This window comes from Schistocerca nitens, chromosome 5 (assembly GCF_023898315.1).
Source record: "Schistocerca nitens isolate TAMUIC-IGC-003100 chromosome 5, iqSchNite1.1, whole genome shotgun sequence".
NCBI lineage: Eukaryota > Metazoa > Arthropoda > Insecta > Orthoptera > Acrididae > Schistocerca > Schistocerca nitens.
Genome location: NC_064618.1, coordinates 617,105,652 through 617,121,686, shown reverse-complemented (window position 1 = coordinate 617,121,686; position 16,035 = coordinate 617,105,652). Strand labels below are relative to the sequence as shown.

At 48.0% G+C, this 16,035-nt stretch overlaps 1 protein-coding gene across 1 annotated transcript in view; it reads left to right on the top strand.

Annotated features, from left to right (window-relative positions):
* The window catches only part of LOC126260621 (zinc finger protein 608-like), a 310,613-nt gene that overhangs the window by 180,901 nt on the left and 113,677 nt on the right, over positions 1 to 16,035 (top strand). Inside the window, exon 2 of the mRNA XM_049957959.1 lies at positions 3,633 to 4,941. Coding sequence (XP_049813916.1) covers positions 3,715 to 4,941 — 1,227 coding nt within the window. The 5' untranslated portion in view covers positions 3,633 to 3,714. The remainder of the gene's footprint in view (positions 1 to 3,632; positions 4,942 to 16,035) is intronic.

Here is a 16,035-nt window from a genome sequence, read left to right as displayed (position 1 = left end):
TCCCGGGCCTCCACGGGGGTTATTATTATTATTATTATTATTATTATTATTATACACTTTCCTGGGTAGTATATGGATACTACTAAATACATATTCAAGAAATGTGTGGTCTAAGGAGTGTTCAACTGAAAAGGTACGAAATGCTGTAACAACCAAACCGGTTGATATTGGCATATGACGCTGTGAGACTTCTGGGAACGCGAATGTAGTGTCCGGCGTGGTTGTGCGCATGCGTCACCTCTATCAAAAAAATTCGAAGCTGTGCCTACGGCAGGCAAAGTGATAGTCACAGTCTTTGGTTGTGAGCATGCGTCACCTCTTCCAAAAAAATTCGAAGCTGTGCCCTCGGCAGGCAAAGTGATAGTCACAGTCTTTTTCGATGTCCGAGGTTCGATACTCATCGAATTCCTCGAGCGCAGAAAAAGCAGTAACAGGGACTTGTATTCTGAGACACTCCGTAGCGTACGCAAATCTACCAAGGGGAAACGGCCTGGACTCCTCACGGAGGGAGTGATCCTGGTCGACTGTAACGCGCGTCCGTACGTCTCCATGGTAACACCAAGTGTAATGGCCACGTTCAAGTGGGAGTGTCTGAGCATACACCCTACAGCACGGACATGCAGCCCTTCGACTTCGATGTGTTTGGTCCGCTAAAAAAAAACACCTCGAAGCGAACGCTTCAACCCGGATGACGAAAGGAGGAGTGGCTCCTGTCTCAGTAATAGAATTTCTGGGAACAGGGACTGGTTCGGCTTGTGAAACAGTGGAGTAGTTGTGCTCAAGCCTCTGGTGATTACTTTTGGATAAGGACTTAAAAATACCCACTGTGTTGTTTCGTACCTGTTCTTATGAACACCCCTCATATATTGGTAACATAGACAGTAATTATACAGTGATAGCTATTTTTTTCTGTGTGCGATGAAGCTATTAATTGTTAGTCTACAACTGTCAGCCGAGAATATTTCCATCACTATATTACAGCGCGGCAAATGTACTTTAATGTCAGATGTAAACATTCTAACCCACTCCATAGAACGAGCTCCATAGCTGAGTAATAGTCACTCTGAATCACATTGCATTTTAAAATACACTGTTTAAAAAAAGTGTGTGGCGAACTGTCTCCCTTTATTATCCTTAGAATTATGTTTTTCATCCTTGTACAAGCGAGCATCTGATCTTTATTTGCGTCAGCATCGAGAGAGTTTTAAATCTTCAACATCCTCCGTCCCCTTTCTTCATTTTGCTGTTTTCCATAAACTGATCTAAGGCGAATTTTCCCAGAACAAAGCATACTACTGCCCAGACGGTAATGGCCTCGCTATTGATGGTCTGGTGAACCTAAACTTCCTTTCCCAAAACCTTGCAGACCTAGTATAGAGTGCGTGCGAGACTATAGTTAAGTTTTGGTCTAAGAGTCTCTTATCAGTACATGTTACCATCTTTTTCTTCGATAATGCCTTAGGCGCCCTTATCTGCCTCCAATAATGCTCTGTTTGTCTATATAGCAAGATAGACCTAAATATCCACTGACAGGACTGAAGTCATGCTATAGCATTGTTGAAATAGCACCAAATGTATTTTAAGACACCTGAACTTAGGTTTATTGCCACTGAAGGCAGCAGTGATTTCTTTAAGGCTGTCGTCGTTAAAATACATTCAACGTTACTTGGCTGTCGGCATCCACCGTGAGCAGTATAGACGTATACACCAGAGGACTGTGAAGTCAGCAATGGCTTCGCGGGACGCGCGAACGGTACACACATGGAAGTGCCTCATTTCAGACCCGATGTCATTATGTCACTCATTGGAACAAGTGGATACGTGTGTCTCAGTTTGAAGACTGTAGGTAGAGGTGAGTCTGAGGCGATGAACGAGTTGTGTGTGCCGTATTGCGCGACGCAACGGGCGCTAGTTCTAAAGGAAACTGTGCGAGGCTGCTAGATGTTCCACGCTTGTCTGGGATCTCCCCTCGTCGCTGTATAGGGTTGGATCTCTATACAGCCTTCAAATATCAGTGAATGGTAACTGTTTTGGAAGGCCATTGCTGTATCATTGGCGCACCTTTAAACAGTTACACTATCAAAACGATCCAGAACTGTGCTCACTGGTAACAGGATAGTGTTTTGTGAACATTATGAGGCGTCCATATCAAAATCTACTCGTTATTCAAACGTTATTTTCGTACGTACTAGAGTTGTATCGCATCACTTGCGACCGCTGCAAGAATTCTCTCTGCTGTGTGCGACGCGCGAGACAAATTATGCGACTTGTTAATCGGAAACGATTATTTTTGGGCTCGATTAATCTTTTGCTGTATTACACTATCAGATACGTCTAAAACAGTGTCACCAACCTCGCTTTGAAGCGTGACACAGAGCTAAATTTCTGTCTACTGCAAGGTCAATAATTAAAAGCATTGTTGCTATCTAACTACTCTCAAGAAGATAAAAAGTGTCGACCGCTGGGCTAGAAAATGCCGCTGGCTGCTCACGGTGTCCCCTGTTAATCTCCACAGAGTGAAACAGGATAAGAGTTTAATCCGTTGGGGGAAACGGCCATGAAACCCACTACAATTTCCAGGGAAAACATGAAATTTACTGGTTTCATTTAAATCTCGCCAAGTCCGCTTCGTTTATTGATCACCAACCGGAGGCAGCTGCGGGACCCCTGATCTGATGTACATAAGGCCCCGCCTACACAGCATGTTCACGCTCACTAAAACGCGACACTCGTTTATAAAAACTGGATAATGATCAAACACAATACCACGCCTGCGCACGGAACTCCTCTTTCGATTCTTGTCGTCTTTCAGCATTTCAAAAGAAGAAATGATGATCAATCGAAACTGAAACCTCCGTCCTAAGTGGACGCACGACTTGGTCTCCTATACCCAAAAAGGGCTGCCGACAGAATCCCCGAGTCTACGATATTCAGATCGCTCGACGAAAATATTTTACTTCCAGGCATTTCTGCCAGTCAGACTCCTACGTAGAATGAATGCAATTTAATTGGGCACTTCCTGCTCCCGCTAATAGCCCTTTGCTGCAAAGGAGAGTACTTCGTATAAGAATCGAACAACATCCACCGCCGCCCGCGGTGGTCTCGCGGTTCTAGGCGCGCAGTCCGGAACCGTGCGACTGCTACGGTCGCAGGTTCGAATCCTGCCTCGGGCATGGATGTGTGTGTTGTCCTTAGGTTAGTTAGGTTTAAGTAGTTCTAAGTTCTAGGGGACTAATGACCACAGAAGTTCAGTCCCATAGTGCTCAGAGCCATTTGAACCAACATCCACCACCAAGAAAAAATTACCTGTCATTGAGCCAGTCACATAGCCGTCACGCCAACCTATTTAAGAGGCTAAGGGACAGAGCGGCCCTTCACTTCCAGTCTGGAGAAAGCCTCCTTCCCCTACATACCGGAAGCTGGCTCTGGCGTATGCAGTAGCCGCAGGTTTAGTACAGGCGCGCTGCAAGGAAACATGTTACAGTTACGTGTCCGTTTAGCATACGTCCAAACTCCGCCAACAAGTGCCAGGTGTGAAGGCCTCAGTCCTATGGCATGACGCTGGTCCTGTCCGCGGCAGGTGTATGACGGTGCGGTGCGGTGCGGTGAGGTGAGGGTGTGTTGGTTTGCAGGGGCTAAGATGTCGGAGGAGGTCGGGCCGCGCGGGCCTGGGCTGCGCTCACTCGACGGCTCGCCGGCGGACGCGTGCTGCGCATGGCTGCCCCAATGAGAGACAACCCGCTCGACGGCGGCCACCGAGCTAAGGTGGCAGACCCCCGGTCAGCAGCGCAGCAGCAGGCGGCCAAGGCGGCCGATCAGGCGGCCAACAACTTCGAGTACGACGATAATGAATGGGACATCGGCATCGGCGACCTTATCATAGACTTGGATGCCGATATAGAGAAGACGAACGAGAAGGGGGCGGCAGGGGCGGCGTCGGCGGTGGGGGGCGGCACCGGAACCGGGGGCGGCATGTCCGCTGCGGCGACGGCAGGATCGCAGGCGGCACAGGCTGGCGGCGGAGGAGGCGGTGGCGGCGCGGCCGCGGCCGGCAAGGGCGCCAAGATGGCTGTCGAGCACTCGGCCACGGTCGACAAGGGGCTGAAGATGAAGATTAAGAGGACCAAGCCGGGCACCAAGACGTCGGAGGCCAAGCACGAGATCGTCAAGCCCGGCGAGCAGAACGGCGGAGAGGCCAGCGACGGTACGGGAAGCACCAACGGCGCCGCTACCCCCGGGGGCGGCGCGGGAGGCGGGGGCGGCGGCAGCAGCAAGAAGGCCGCCCAGGGTCAGCAGACCGGCGGTGGCGCCGGCGGAGGCGGAGGCGGCGGGGGCGGCGGCAGCAAGCGCGGCTCCAGTGGCCACCGGCGCGACAAGGCGCGCGACAAGCACGGCGGCGGGGGCGGCGCCGATAAGGGCAGTAAAGCCCAGCAGCAGCAGGCGGCACCTCCCCCGGCGTCGGCGCCGTCGCCCGCGCCGCCCCCGCAGCAGCAGCAGCAACAGCAGCAGCAAGCTGCGCCGCAGCAGCCGGAGCTGAACGGCTCGGTGCGGTCCCCGGCTGGTCCGGCGACCGCTGGCCTTCCGCCCCCGACGCTGGCGCAGCAGCCGCCGCAGCCGCCCCCGCAGCAGCAAGCGCCGCCCCCGCCGCCGCCGCAGCAGCAGCCGTCCCCACAGCCGCCGCCGCAGCAGCAGGCGACGCCGCCCCCGCAGCCGGCACAGCAGGCGCCCTCGTCCGCGGCGACGCGTGTCGTGTTCCCCGGCCCCGGGCCCGGTCCCCCGCTGCTCGCCGCCGCCCCCGGTCCGCCCCCGCCCTCGTCGCCAGCGCCGGTAATGCTGGCGCCCACCCTCACCCCCGTGAAGAGTGGCTCGCCGCCCGTCCACGACGGTATCGATGACTGCTCGTCACCGCCTCCGGCCAAGAAGCTCAAGACTGAGCCCAAGGTAAGCGACTGTTGCATGTCTTGCCTCCGCGAGAGGCGTTCGCAAATAGCAGTCGACCGTGTTAAGTTGGTTCGCTAATGTCGGCCAGCTTTAGTCGTTATGCAACCTGAAGTAGTTAATTAAGTAGGCTATGTTATCTAGATTTTAACAAATATTCGCTGTATCATCATCATCATCATCATGTTTCCTGATATGTTAGCAGGAGGTCCTTTGAGTCTCCATTATTGGCAGTCCCTTATTTCCTTCTTAATGCTGCTGTATGTATATGCTGCCATCCAGCATATCGCCCACGATTTCAAATCTCTTCCTCCTTCGCCTCGCTGCTTCCTTCCAGACATCCTTCGAAGGCTGACTTACACGTCCTCTTCCTTAATGTAAGTACTATGAAATTCCTCTTCCTTCTTTTACGTACACTCTGTAATGCTGTTCTCCCTCCCTCTCTCTCTCTCTCTCTTCGCCTCCCCCCAGAACCTCTTCAGCTTTCACCTCAACCATCCAATTTTTTTTTTTTTTAATTTGTCGCCATGTCTACGTCTTAAAAGCCTCGAAATCTTTCAAGATCTTTCGATCTTTCTTCATTATACGTGGTGTATTGGAACAATATTTTCCATATATGTTTCTAAGCAACAGAGCACATTTGTGTGTGTGTGTTTTCTTTGTGTAGTGAAGCATCTTTTCTAAGATTGAACTCTTGTTACCTTCTGCTGTGTTCTAGTTCGTGAAAAGAGCGTAAAGATATGTCGCTCACTTCGTTTTGCAGTTTAACATTCGGCAATGAAGAGCCACTTAATGTGAAATACGTAGGCTGCGACTGGCTGTGCATTACATGGTCGCTCCATCTCCTCACTGTCTTTACTTCGCAGAGCTAGTGAAATTGCACTGGGGCGAAAGTCCTTAGCCTTCCCATTTACCCCGTGCAGCACGTCCTCTTTCTCGTAACTAACTGTGAACCGTACTCAGAAGCCGTCTAACGCTGTTAAAAGATTGCCCTTCGTACCCTTGTCGCCAGCACTACTTCGTTATTTTCTAAGGTTCCGTAACAATGAGTAGTCCACAGGTTAGATAATTCATATTGTTCGTGGCATATGCGAACTCTGGTAGTTACATATCTGTATACGAGTTATTCATGAGAGTACAGCGAGCCGTCGGTGCTTTCAGGTGCTCTCGAACTGCACCCAGATATGAATCCGGACGGTGTGAGGGCACATGCTTGGCTGGAGAACGCCCGTTGCTCAACTCTTTTCCTGGCAAGCGTTCTTCTTCTTTAGACAGCTCAGGAAATTACAGATTCGGTCAAAACAAGTTAGTGAGGAGTTACAACGTTCAACACAAGCGGTTAAATGCTCTACATAAGGAGAGTACAATCAGTCCAAAGCACAGGCGATTTTCCATAATCACTGTTCTGGTGCGAGTACCGTTAATGCCGTAGTAATTTACTGACCACACTAAATTAAATGAGATATTTTCTTTAAAGTCTGGTTCAAAATTGCTACGGTTGCAGAATTTAGGCCTTAAGCCATTTCGAAGTAACATTCGTTTGCTGTTTGTCCATCAAAATTCCGCGATTCCAATTGTTGCCGTCCTAATCTGTCGCATGTGTTGTACTGGAAGCAGGCTACTTAGCCGAGTACTCTTGAATACACACGTCATATTTATGATTAAAACTTCCACCTAACACCATTGGATGTCACTAGGTTAAAAATCACGTATAATGGTAAAACACTGTTACAATCCAAGGTGTACACTAGGCTAAAAATCGTGTGAAGTGGTAGAACAGTCACAATCGACGTGTAAGCTTGACTGAGCGAGTGTTTAACGCTCTCTTGCGGAAATTAATTTTTTCATTGGTGAAATGACTCTCTTGTTTTCAAAATAATTATCTTCTGGCACAATCACTGTAATTTCAATTGATAATGTGGTTTCCTCAGTGGCCAAGGAGACCCACGACATTTCTCTTACGAAGACAAAATGCCAACATCAGCGGCAATTGGGCATTGAATTAAATTCAGTGGCGACAAATGAAAATCTGTGCCGGCAGGGACTCGTGACCGGAGTTCCCGCTTTACGCCATGTATCGCCTTAATCGCTTTGGCTGTCCGAGCACGCTTCCCCTCCAAACCACATTGACAACTTTTCACGCACTACACAGAGGTCGGACCAAGAGTGAATCTGCAGTGAATTGTTATTAATTGCCTTCAGGGTGCATAAAATTTTTTCTTGTGATTTTAAAATGACAATTTCGTACTGAAATTGTGATTCTGCGTGAAAATATTTTTTTTTCTTCAAAACAAGCATTTCAGCAATCACGGGCGTCACCAGCACGACTGAAATGTCGTTGAATGTTTATTGTGGGTGCTTTTTTGCAAGATCAGTAAATTGTATGAAATTTAAATTACTGTAATGATAGTCCACCATAGCTAATTTTTAAAATACATATATATATTTTGATTATTGCCACTAGTTTTGAGCAGAGCTAATTTTCAAGCTTTAGCCTATAAGATCGTAAATGCTTTACTCGAAACCAGCGACAAGAAATCAGAAATGTATCGTTCTTTCCGAAATGACTTCACTCTTTGATAGCAACTATTTTAGTAACGCAGAATGCGCGGTGCAGTATTATGGGAAAATGTTTTCCCGCAGCATCTTCCAGCAATATGGTACGTAGATTTAATGAAAAAAGAAGCAGCTTCCATTTCCAGTCTGCATGTAGTGCTTGATAGGTGACAATGTCAGCATAATCTGGCCTACCCTGTTGGATCAATTAACCACTTACGTACCAATCATTGTCCACCGAAGTCGCCGATCTTCGCGACGGATCTCATTGTGTGTAATATGACGGCGGTAGTGCAACATTGCTGGTGAGATTTAAAGGAAATAACGCTTTATGTAATTCCCAAATATCTAACGCGCTGCGCCTGATGTAAGACATTGTAAATTTCAGTGTCGTGCCAGCATGAGTCACTATTGAGTTAAGTCTACAGATGAACTACGAGCAACTTGTGCTACCCGCAAGCTCAGCGCAGCTGCCAGTCATCTGAGACCACTAATTGGAGCGCGGAACTAACACTGCATCCCCTCCCCTACTCGCTTTAAACTGTTTCCGCTTCCTGTGGTGATTTTTGTTTTCTCCTCCTTTTTTAAAAATCGGATTCCGGTTGCGGGTGCGTAATTGAGGGCTAGACGACACGCCGGGAGGGGACCTTAATTGTTTAGTGGGCTGGTGATAAGGGGGGGGGGGGGAGAGTGAGACGAGTGGTACCCGCAGTCGACCGGCGAGCCGATTAGCTGCGTTGCCTTCGGCCCGCGGGTCGATATGTGCCCAACAGCGTCGTGTGGGCTTGCTGCCTGCCGTGAATCGCGTAGCGTCCGGCTCTCAATCACAAAAACAGAGACATCTCGTACGAAGTTAGTAATGACAAAATACAACAGCTGTATCACTTATTTTGATGCTTACCCGGGATAGAGCCGCGAACGTCACATCTGACGGTGTCCATTGTTGTTCATATACGCGAATGTGGGCATCAGCATTGCCTGTCTTGTGCGTTTAGTGCCATATATCTTACTAACAATGAAACCTCCCCATCGCACCCCCCTCAGATTTAGTTATAATTTGGCGCAGTGGATAGGCCTTGAAAAACTGAACACAGATCAATCGAGATAACAGGAAGAAGTTGTGTGGAACTAAGCAAAATATACAAACTGAGTAGTCCATGCGCAAGATAGGCAACATCAAGGATAGTGTGAACTCAGGAGCGCCGTGGTCCCGTGGTTAGCGTGAGCAGCCGTGGAGCGAGAGGTCCTTGGTTCAAGTCTTCCCTCGAGTGAAAAGTTTACTTTCTTTATTTTCGCAAAGTTATGGTCTGTCCGTTCGTTCATTGACGTCTCTGTTCACTGTAATAAGTTTAGTGTTTGTGTTTTGCGACCGCACAGCAAAACCGTGCGATTAGTAGACGAAAGGACGTGCCTCTCCAATGGGAACCGAAAACATTTGATAGCAAGGTCATAGGTCAACCGATTCCTCCACAGGAAAACACGTCTGATATATTCTATACGACACTGGTGACGGCATGTGCGTCACATTACAGGAATATGTTGTTTAGGTGTAGCGTCCCCATACTACGGCGCAGTTACCTCGCATCGGACGGACGGACGGACGGACAAATAATTGTCTGAAAATAAAAAAAAATTAAACTTTTCACTCGAGGGAAGACTTGAACCAAGGATCTCTCGTTCCGCAGCTGCTCACGCTAACCACGGGACCACGGCGCTCTTGAGCGCACACTCTCCTTGTTGTTGCCTATCTTTTGCATGGACTACTCAGTTTGTATATTTTGTTTATTTTTTTCATAGTTCCATACAACTTCTTCCTTTTTTCTCGATTAATCTGTGTTCAGTTTTTCAAGGCCTATCCACTGTGCCAACTTATAAGTAAATCTGAGGGGGGTGCGATGGGGAGGTTCCCTTGTAAGGAATTTGCATCGGCCCTCGTTCAGATCCAGTTAACGCTAGGTTCCCTTTTGTTTATTTTTTTCATAGTTCCATACAACTTCTTCCTTTTTTCTCGATTAATCTGTGTTCAGTTTTTCAAGGCCTATCCACTGTGCCAACTTATAAGTAAATCTGAGGGGGGTGCGATGGGGAGGTTCCCTTGTAAGGAATTTGCATCGGCCCTCGTTCAGATCCAGTTAACGCTAACGCCGCTCAACAAGTGTGCAAATAGAAAAACGTCGTAATTTCATTAGCAACGTCGATCGAAACAGGTAGCGACATAAACAAACATTAGTTAAAATGATTAGTTGCCAAATTTACTTGTTGGAAATATGAGTTAGTACAGTCAAAGCATATTTTCATGGGGTCGAAGCCATTATGTAAAAAATAGCGGTGGGTAGGTGTCTGTGCATTCGATATGATAAATTATTAAATTACAGTAGTAAATTATACCCCGTAATGTGAATTTATGACGTTTAGCTAAAACTCTCGTGTGTGAAATCTACATATTATTCCGGTTTATACTCTGTTTTACGACATATTTCGAACGTGATCGTAGTAACATGGAGCCAAAGAGGCTGAAATTATTTAAGAATTTATTCTTCGCTGGCAAAAATGTTACTCGTCCGGTAACTCGCAAGCGGAGTATTGCCCAGATACCACTATGTGACTGTGTTTAGAATGAGTGCGAGGGTGCACGCTCTTGTACGAGTAATTCATTATTTCTTGTTCGCTTGAATAACGATGTGAGCATTGAGACTTATTTGAGATGTATTGTATTGTTGGAATGCAGTTTTCTGATACTCTGCTCGCGCCATATTCAGTGTGAAAACACTGTGTGATGCGCAGGCAGAGTACTGATACGTAAACCTGGTTATGTTTCTTCTTGAAGTTGTGCTCCACAGCCTCAATAAAAGAAAATATTGTATGTACCACCCAAAATCTGCTACAAAATTTTATTTTGTTGCGTGTACGGAAGCGTGCTAAAAAGTAATGCGTCCGAATTTTTTATGCGAAAACTCCTAAAGCTTTTTAAATTAAACAAACGTTACTCACATTCTGCTTCTTTACCCTCCCTGTTTACATATTTGCAGCCCTATGCCGCTAGAGGGCTTCGAACTGTTGCGTGTAACCTGGCGGTGTGTAACGTAACTACGTCGGTGCGTGAGAATCAGCGTGCTGTAATCGAGTTCGTCCACCCATGGAGCACCTTCTTCTTCAGTACGACATTGCCAGACCATACACGAGCGCTACAACAAACGCAACAATCCGACGCATTGGGTTCGCCGTCACCGATCATCCGCCATACAGTCCCGACTTGGCCCCATCCGTTTTTCATTTGTTTTGAAAACACCTTCGAGGGCTTAACTTTGATAAGCGGTGGAAGCAGAGGTGAGGTTGTGGCTCCGTCAGCAAACATGCTACAGTGTGACGGTATCAACGAACTCATCTCTCATTGGGCGAAATGTGTTTGTCGCCATGGTGACTATCTTGAGAAATAAATACGTAAACACGACGAATAGAGATGTAGAATGGTGATTAAGTTCGTTTTATTTAAAAAGCTGTAAGAGTTTTCACCTAAAAAATTCCGAGGCATTGCTTTTAAGCGCGCCCTCGGAGTTTAGACTGTTTCATCATCTGGCACGCTAGCTTAAAATGGCATGTACTGCGTGTCCATTATTGTGTATTAGAGTGCTGGATGATGTCGCGCCACTCACCAGACCCACTTCCTTCGACACCATTAACTGCATACTTAACGTCACTCGCAACATTGAACACTTGGTTCATACACTTTTAGAAGCTTTAAAGTCTGCCAGATGATGACGAACTAAAGATAATTTTATGGTCTCTTTTTATTAATGAGGTGTAATAGCTTCCGGCATACACTGACAAATTGGAGCGCAGCATCAAGGAAGCTCATCCTGGAACCTGGCTCCGCCAGTTGATGAAGGATTGCACACTCGCGCACGAGCTGGTACTTGCAGGCCAGGCGTCTCGCAGAGCACACACAGGTATATAGCGTTATGTATCTCGTCTCGTGACCGCCTTTTATGTTCAATGAAGCGTAGACACAGAACTGCGACGTCTTACGGTATAGTCGCGTCGACCCAGCCGAATGAATAGTTGAAAATAGCTGACTCCGTTTCTTGTCCAGTGTCGTAACTCTTGTTTCTCTGTGTGCAGCGGCAGATGCTTCAGACGACGCATCGTGTAAAACTCTTGAAAGATCCACGTGCATTGCTGCAGAGCTCGTAGCGTCCACTTATGGATGCGGGGCAAGTCCCACCTTGTGGTCCGTGACTGCTGGAACGACTTGGTTTGTCACGTTGCAAGTATCCACCAGCTGGGGATATAATGCAGCGGTAGTACTTTACGTGTAAAGTGATTAAAATGACCTTTCTTCCACAGCGGAGAGTGCGCGTTCTGAACCTTCCTGCTGGACTACTACTGTGAGCGGGACGGGGACTCCAATCTGGAGCCTCGCTTCAGGTTGTCCAGATGCAGAGCGCTACCTATTGAAATAAACCGATTTATGGATTGTTCAAAGTTGTTTCCTAGTAGTATTTCAACACGTTGCGCTGCTGGATAACAGAATTCCGAGAAACTTACTTTTCGGTAGACGATGCCAGTCGTGTTTTGTCGCATGGTCTTTGTTTCAGACGGACATCTAAAAGTACGAGCTATTCCGAAAGGCTTTGCACACTCAGTGTTGTTGCATAGAATTACATGTACGAACGGGACCCCGGACGGGAATGAGAGAACCTAGAATGCAAAACTCGGGGCGCATAGCACTTATATGTTTAGCATTGGGTAACTTGTATGTCAATTTGTTCACTCTTATACCTCGTGCAAAAGTATACTCGGACTGCCTCTTCACCGTATACATTTATACTATATTTTACAATTTACGCACGATTTTTGTTTTTTTACTTGACGCCGCAGTAAGAACGTTGCCATCAACTCTGCGATTAATAACGTCATGCTACCTGAAGATGATTGCTGTTGCATTTGTTTTAACCCTTAGCGATTTTAGTTAGAGGGGCATCAGGCCGTGGTCTAAGACATGTTTGTGTCTAGTGTTTCGACTCCGTAAACTGGGCACATCCTCAGAGACTATTAAGACGCAGTCAGTATTTCCGAACTTAACTAGCTCAACAAGCTAAACTGTTTCTGCGAGGGCTGTTGATAAAATATCGATATATTAGGTATTTTTAACAAAAAATGTCCATAATGTATGTGATATTTCCTTCTCTGATATATCGATATCAAAATGGCAATGTGGAGTGCCGATATTTTTTATTTTATATTTTATTCACAATTCATACTTTTGAAATTGTAGTAGAACGTAACGTTACTTTCAGTGTGTTGCCGTGGTGACAGGTTATGCCTGAAATTTAGTATTCTCGTTCCACTCTTGACACGGTCGATCTCGGGAATATTGAATTCCCTCATGATTTCCGAAACGGAGTGTTCCGTGCATCATGCTCCAACTACCATTCCGCCTTCTAAGTCTGTTAATTCGCTTCGTGCGGCCGTAGTGGGAAACTTTTTCTCATGAATCACCTGAGTGCGAATGGCAGCTCCGCTACTGCACTGCCCTTCAATACCTTGTGTACGCGATACTGCCGCCATCTGTATAGTTATGTGCTTATCGCTGTACGACGACTTCCATCACCTCAGTGAATATCCTAATGGCCTTCTCTTCCCTCTCTCTGTCCATCTCCCCCCACCCTCCAATGTCTATCCACCTCCCTCCCCCCCTCCTACCTCCCTCTTCCCATCTCCTTTGCCTCTCTCTGACCTTGAGTCTTGTTTGTTGTTATTGCCTACGAAACCTTGATTGGGAATTGAAGTCGGTTAACATGAACGGGTAGTAAACTGGTTCGGACCATTGCTATACGGGATACGAGAGACCTCTCCTGCTATTTGTGAGGACAGCAGCTTCAATGACGATATTTCACATGGTTTTAATTTACATAGTAGGTGGGTTACAAAGTGTCGGACGATTCAGATTCCGTAGTAGTATCGTACCCACAAACCGCGGAACTACACATATGAAAATGTTTGCAGCAACGGATTGTATGCGTCCACATCCAATTATACGGTTTAGCCGCGTTCAAATCGCAAGGCTAATCAGTTTCGACTCAACAATAGAGTCGACGAAACGGTAGATTGTGTTGACAGGCCTCGGATTTGCATCAGCGGGATCTCGTGCCACGGTTAGCCGGCGCAGGCCTGGCGGTATCGAGCACGAACGGCGCAGAGGCGCGCAGCGGGCTGCGGTGCAGTTTGGATGCAAATCCGGCCGGGTGCGGGTCGGCGCCAGATTGCAGCAGTCTGTATGCCGGCCACGCAGCGCCGCGCCGGGGATTCCGCGTAATCTGCTTTGCGGTGCTGATTGAGTTAGCTGCCCGCGCGGCGCGCTGCCCTCAAGTCGCCGAGCTCCCTCTGCCCTGCTCGTAACCGCGACTTGGAAATACAATTCCCTGATCTCGCTGTAGGCGCAACCTTCTTTGTGGCCTGCACGGTGCAGCACTCACTCGAAAAAGCCCATTAGCAACTCAGATGACGCTCGGTGGAGTGGTAGCAGTCAGCGATCGACGACCGTCCTTGTGTCCCTGTCCGCTCCACTTGCTAAAAACCAGGTATTTGCCAGGACGCAGAAGTGTACCGGGGTATCCGGGAAGCTATGAATAATGCACCGGAGTAGAAAGAAAGTACACTACTAAAAGTTAATACTCCCTTTAGAGATTTCTAACTCACTCGTGTTTTGTTGTTGCAACAGTTCATATTTAGTACATGAAATGATTACATTTACGAGTCAATAGAACAAGTTGTTCTGATGAACCAGATATCGACCCAGTCTGAAACACCGATATTAATACGTGGTGTAGCGTCCAGAATCGGCAATGCAGGCACTGACTCCGGCATCCAGTCGATCGTACAGATGGCGAATGCTGTCCTAGGATACGTTATGTTATCCCTGCTCGATCATTTCACGCAAGAGTTGTTGATTGACGAGTCGCACGAGTCTCTTCTCGTCCCATCATATCCCATACGTGCTCGATTGGACACAAGTCGGGAGATCGTGATGGTCAGGGAAGTTGTTGCGCACGCTTTGCAGAGCACGTTGAGTTTCAAGGACGGTGTGCGGTCGAGCATGTTATCCTGTTTGAACAATACATCAGCTTCTTGTTACAGGAACGGCAAAAGAGCGGGTCTAACAACATGCTGCACGCACAAAGCACTGATACTGAGCGACATGGCGCACTGGTTAGCGCACTGGACTCGCATTCGGGAGGACAGCAGTTCCAACCCGCGCCCGACCCTCTTTATTTAAGTTTTCCGTGATTTTCCTAAATTGCCTCCGACAAATGTAGGGGTGGTTGCTTTGAAAGGAAACACTGTGGAATCTTGGTTGTTGTGTGTCCCAGCCACAATTACACTGTGATTTGATGAAGTGTAAAGTGCTTTCACGACCTTATTTGTGAAAATACGTGTTATATTTACGTGTGCTTCACAGCACCTTCCTTGTGCTCCATCTCCATGACCTCGTTGTCGACAGGACGTTTACCACTGATCTCCTCCTCAATCTCCTCCGAGCGGTGGTTATCCTCCTCTCCAGAAACACCACAGGTGGACAGGGTTGTAGCTCATCGCATGTCACATCATAAGGCCTGGGGTGTCTTGGACGAAAGCACTCACCATGTCTACGTCGTAAGTGCAAACGACCTACACTTGCGTGCACGCAGAATCTGCTTTCATTGCTGAAGACCACGGCGCGCCTTTCCATCTTCCAGTTGATCCTCTGGTCGGCACCATTCGAGCCGTGCACGTTGATGCTGTGGAGTGAGTGGAACACAGGCTAGAGGTGTGCGTGCCAGTAGTCCAATGGGACTGGTTCACAACAGTTCGGTTGACGTGTCTGGGCTCACAGTCCCTCTTATATGTGCTCTGGTAGCTGTACGATCTCCCATGGTGTCCTTGCAATACGAGGCTGCTGGCGGGCGTCTGTGCCGCGTGGAGATCCAGAACCTCGTCTACGGGGGTGAGAATGTTCACGTGACCACTGATGCCAGCATCAAACTTCCTGGCAGATTAAAACTGTGTGCCCTACCGAGACTCGAACTCGGGACCTTTGCCTTTCGCGGGCAAGTGCTCTACCATCTGAACTACCGAAGCACGACTCACGCCCGGTCCTCACAGCTTTACTTCTGCCAGTATCTCGTCTCCTACCTTCCAAACTTTACAGAAGCTCTCCTGCGAACCTTGCAGAACTAGCACTCCTGAAAAGTTTGGAAGGTAGGAGACGAGATACTGGCAGAAGTAAAGCTGTGAGGACCGGGCGTGAGTCGTGCTTCGGTAGCTCAGATGGTAGAGCACTTGCCCGCGAAAGGCAAATGTCCCGAGTTCGAGTCTCGGTCGGTCACACAGTTTTAATCTGCCAGGAAGTTTCATAAAAGCGCACACTCCGCTGCAGAGTGAAAATCTCATTCTGGATGCCAGCCAGCATCGTTGCTCAATTGACGCAGCGCACCCCACTTGTGTGGAAATTTGCCGAGAGAACCGCCCCGCCACCCAGAAGGCTCCAATTTCACCCCTTTC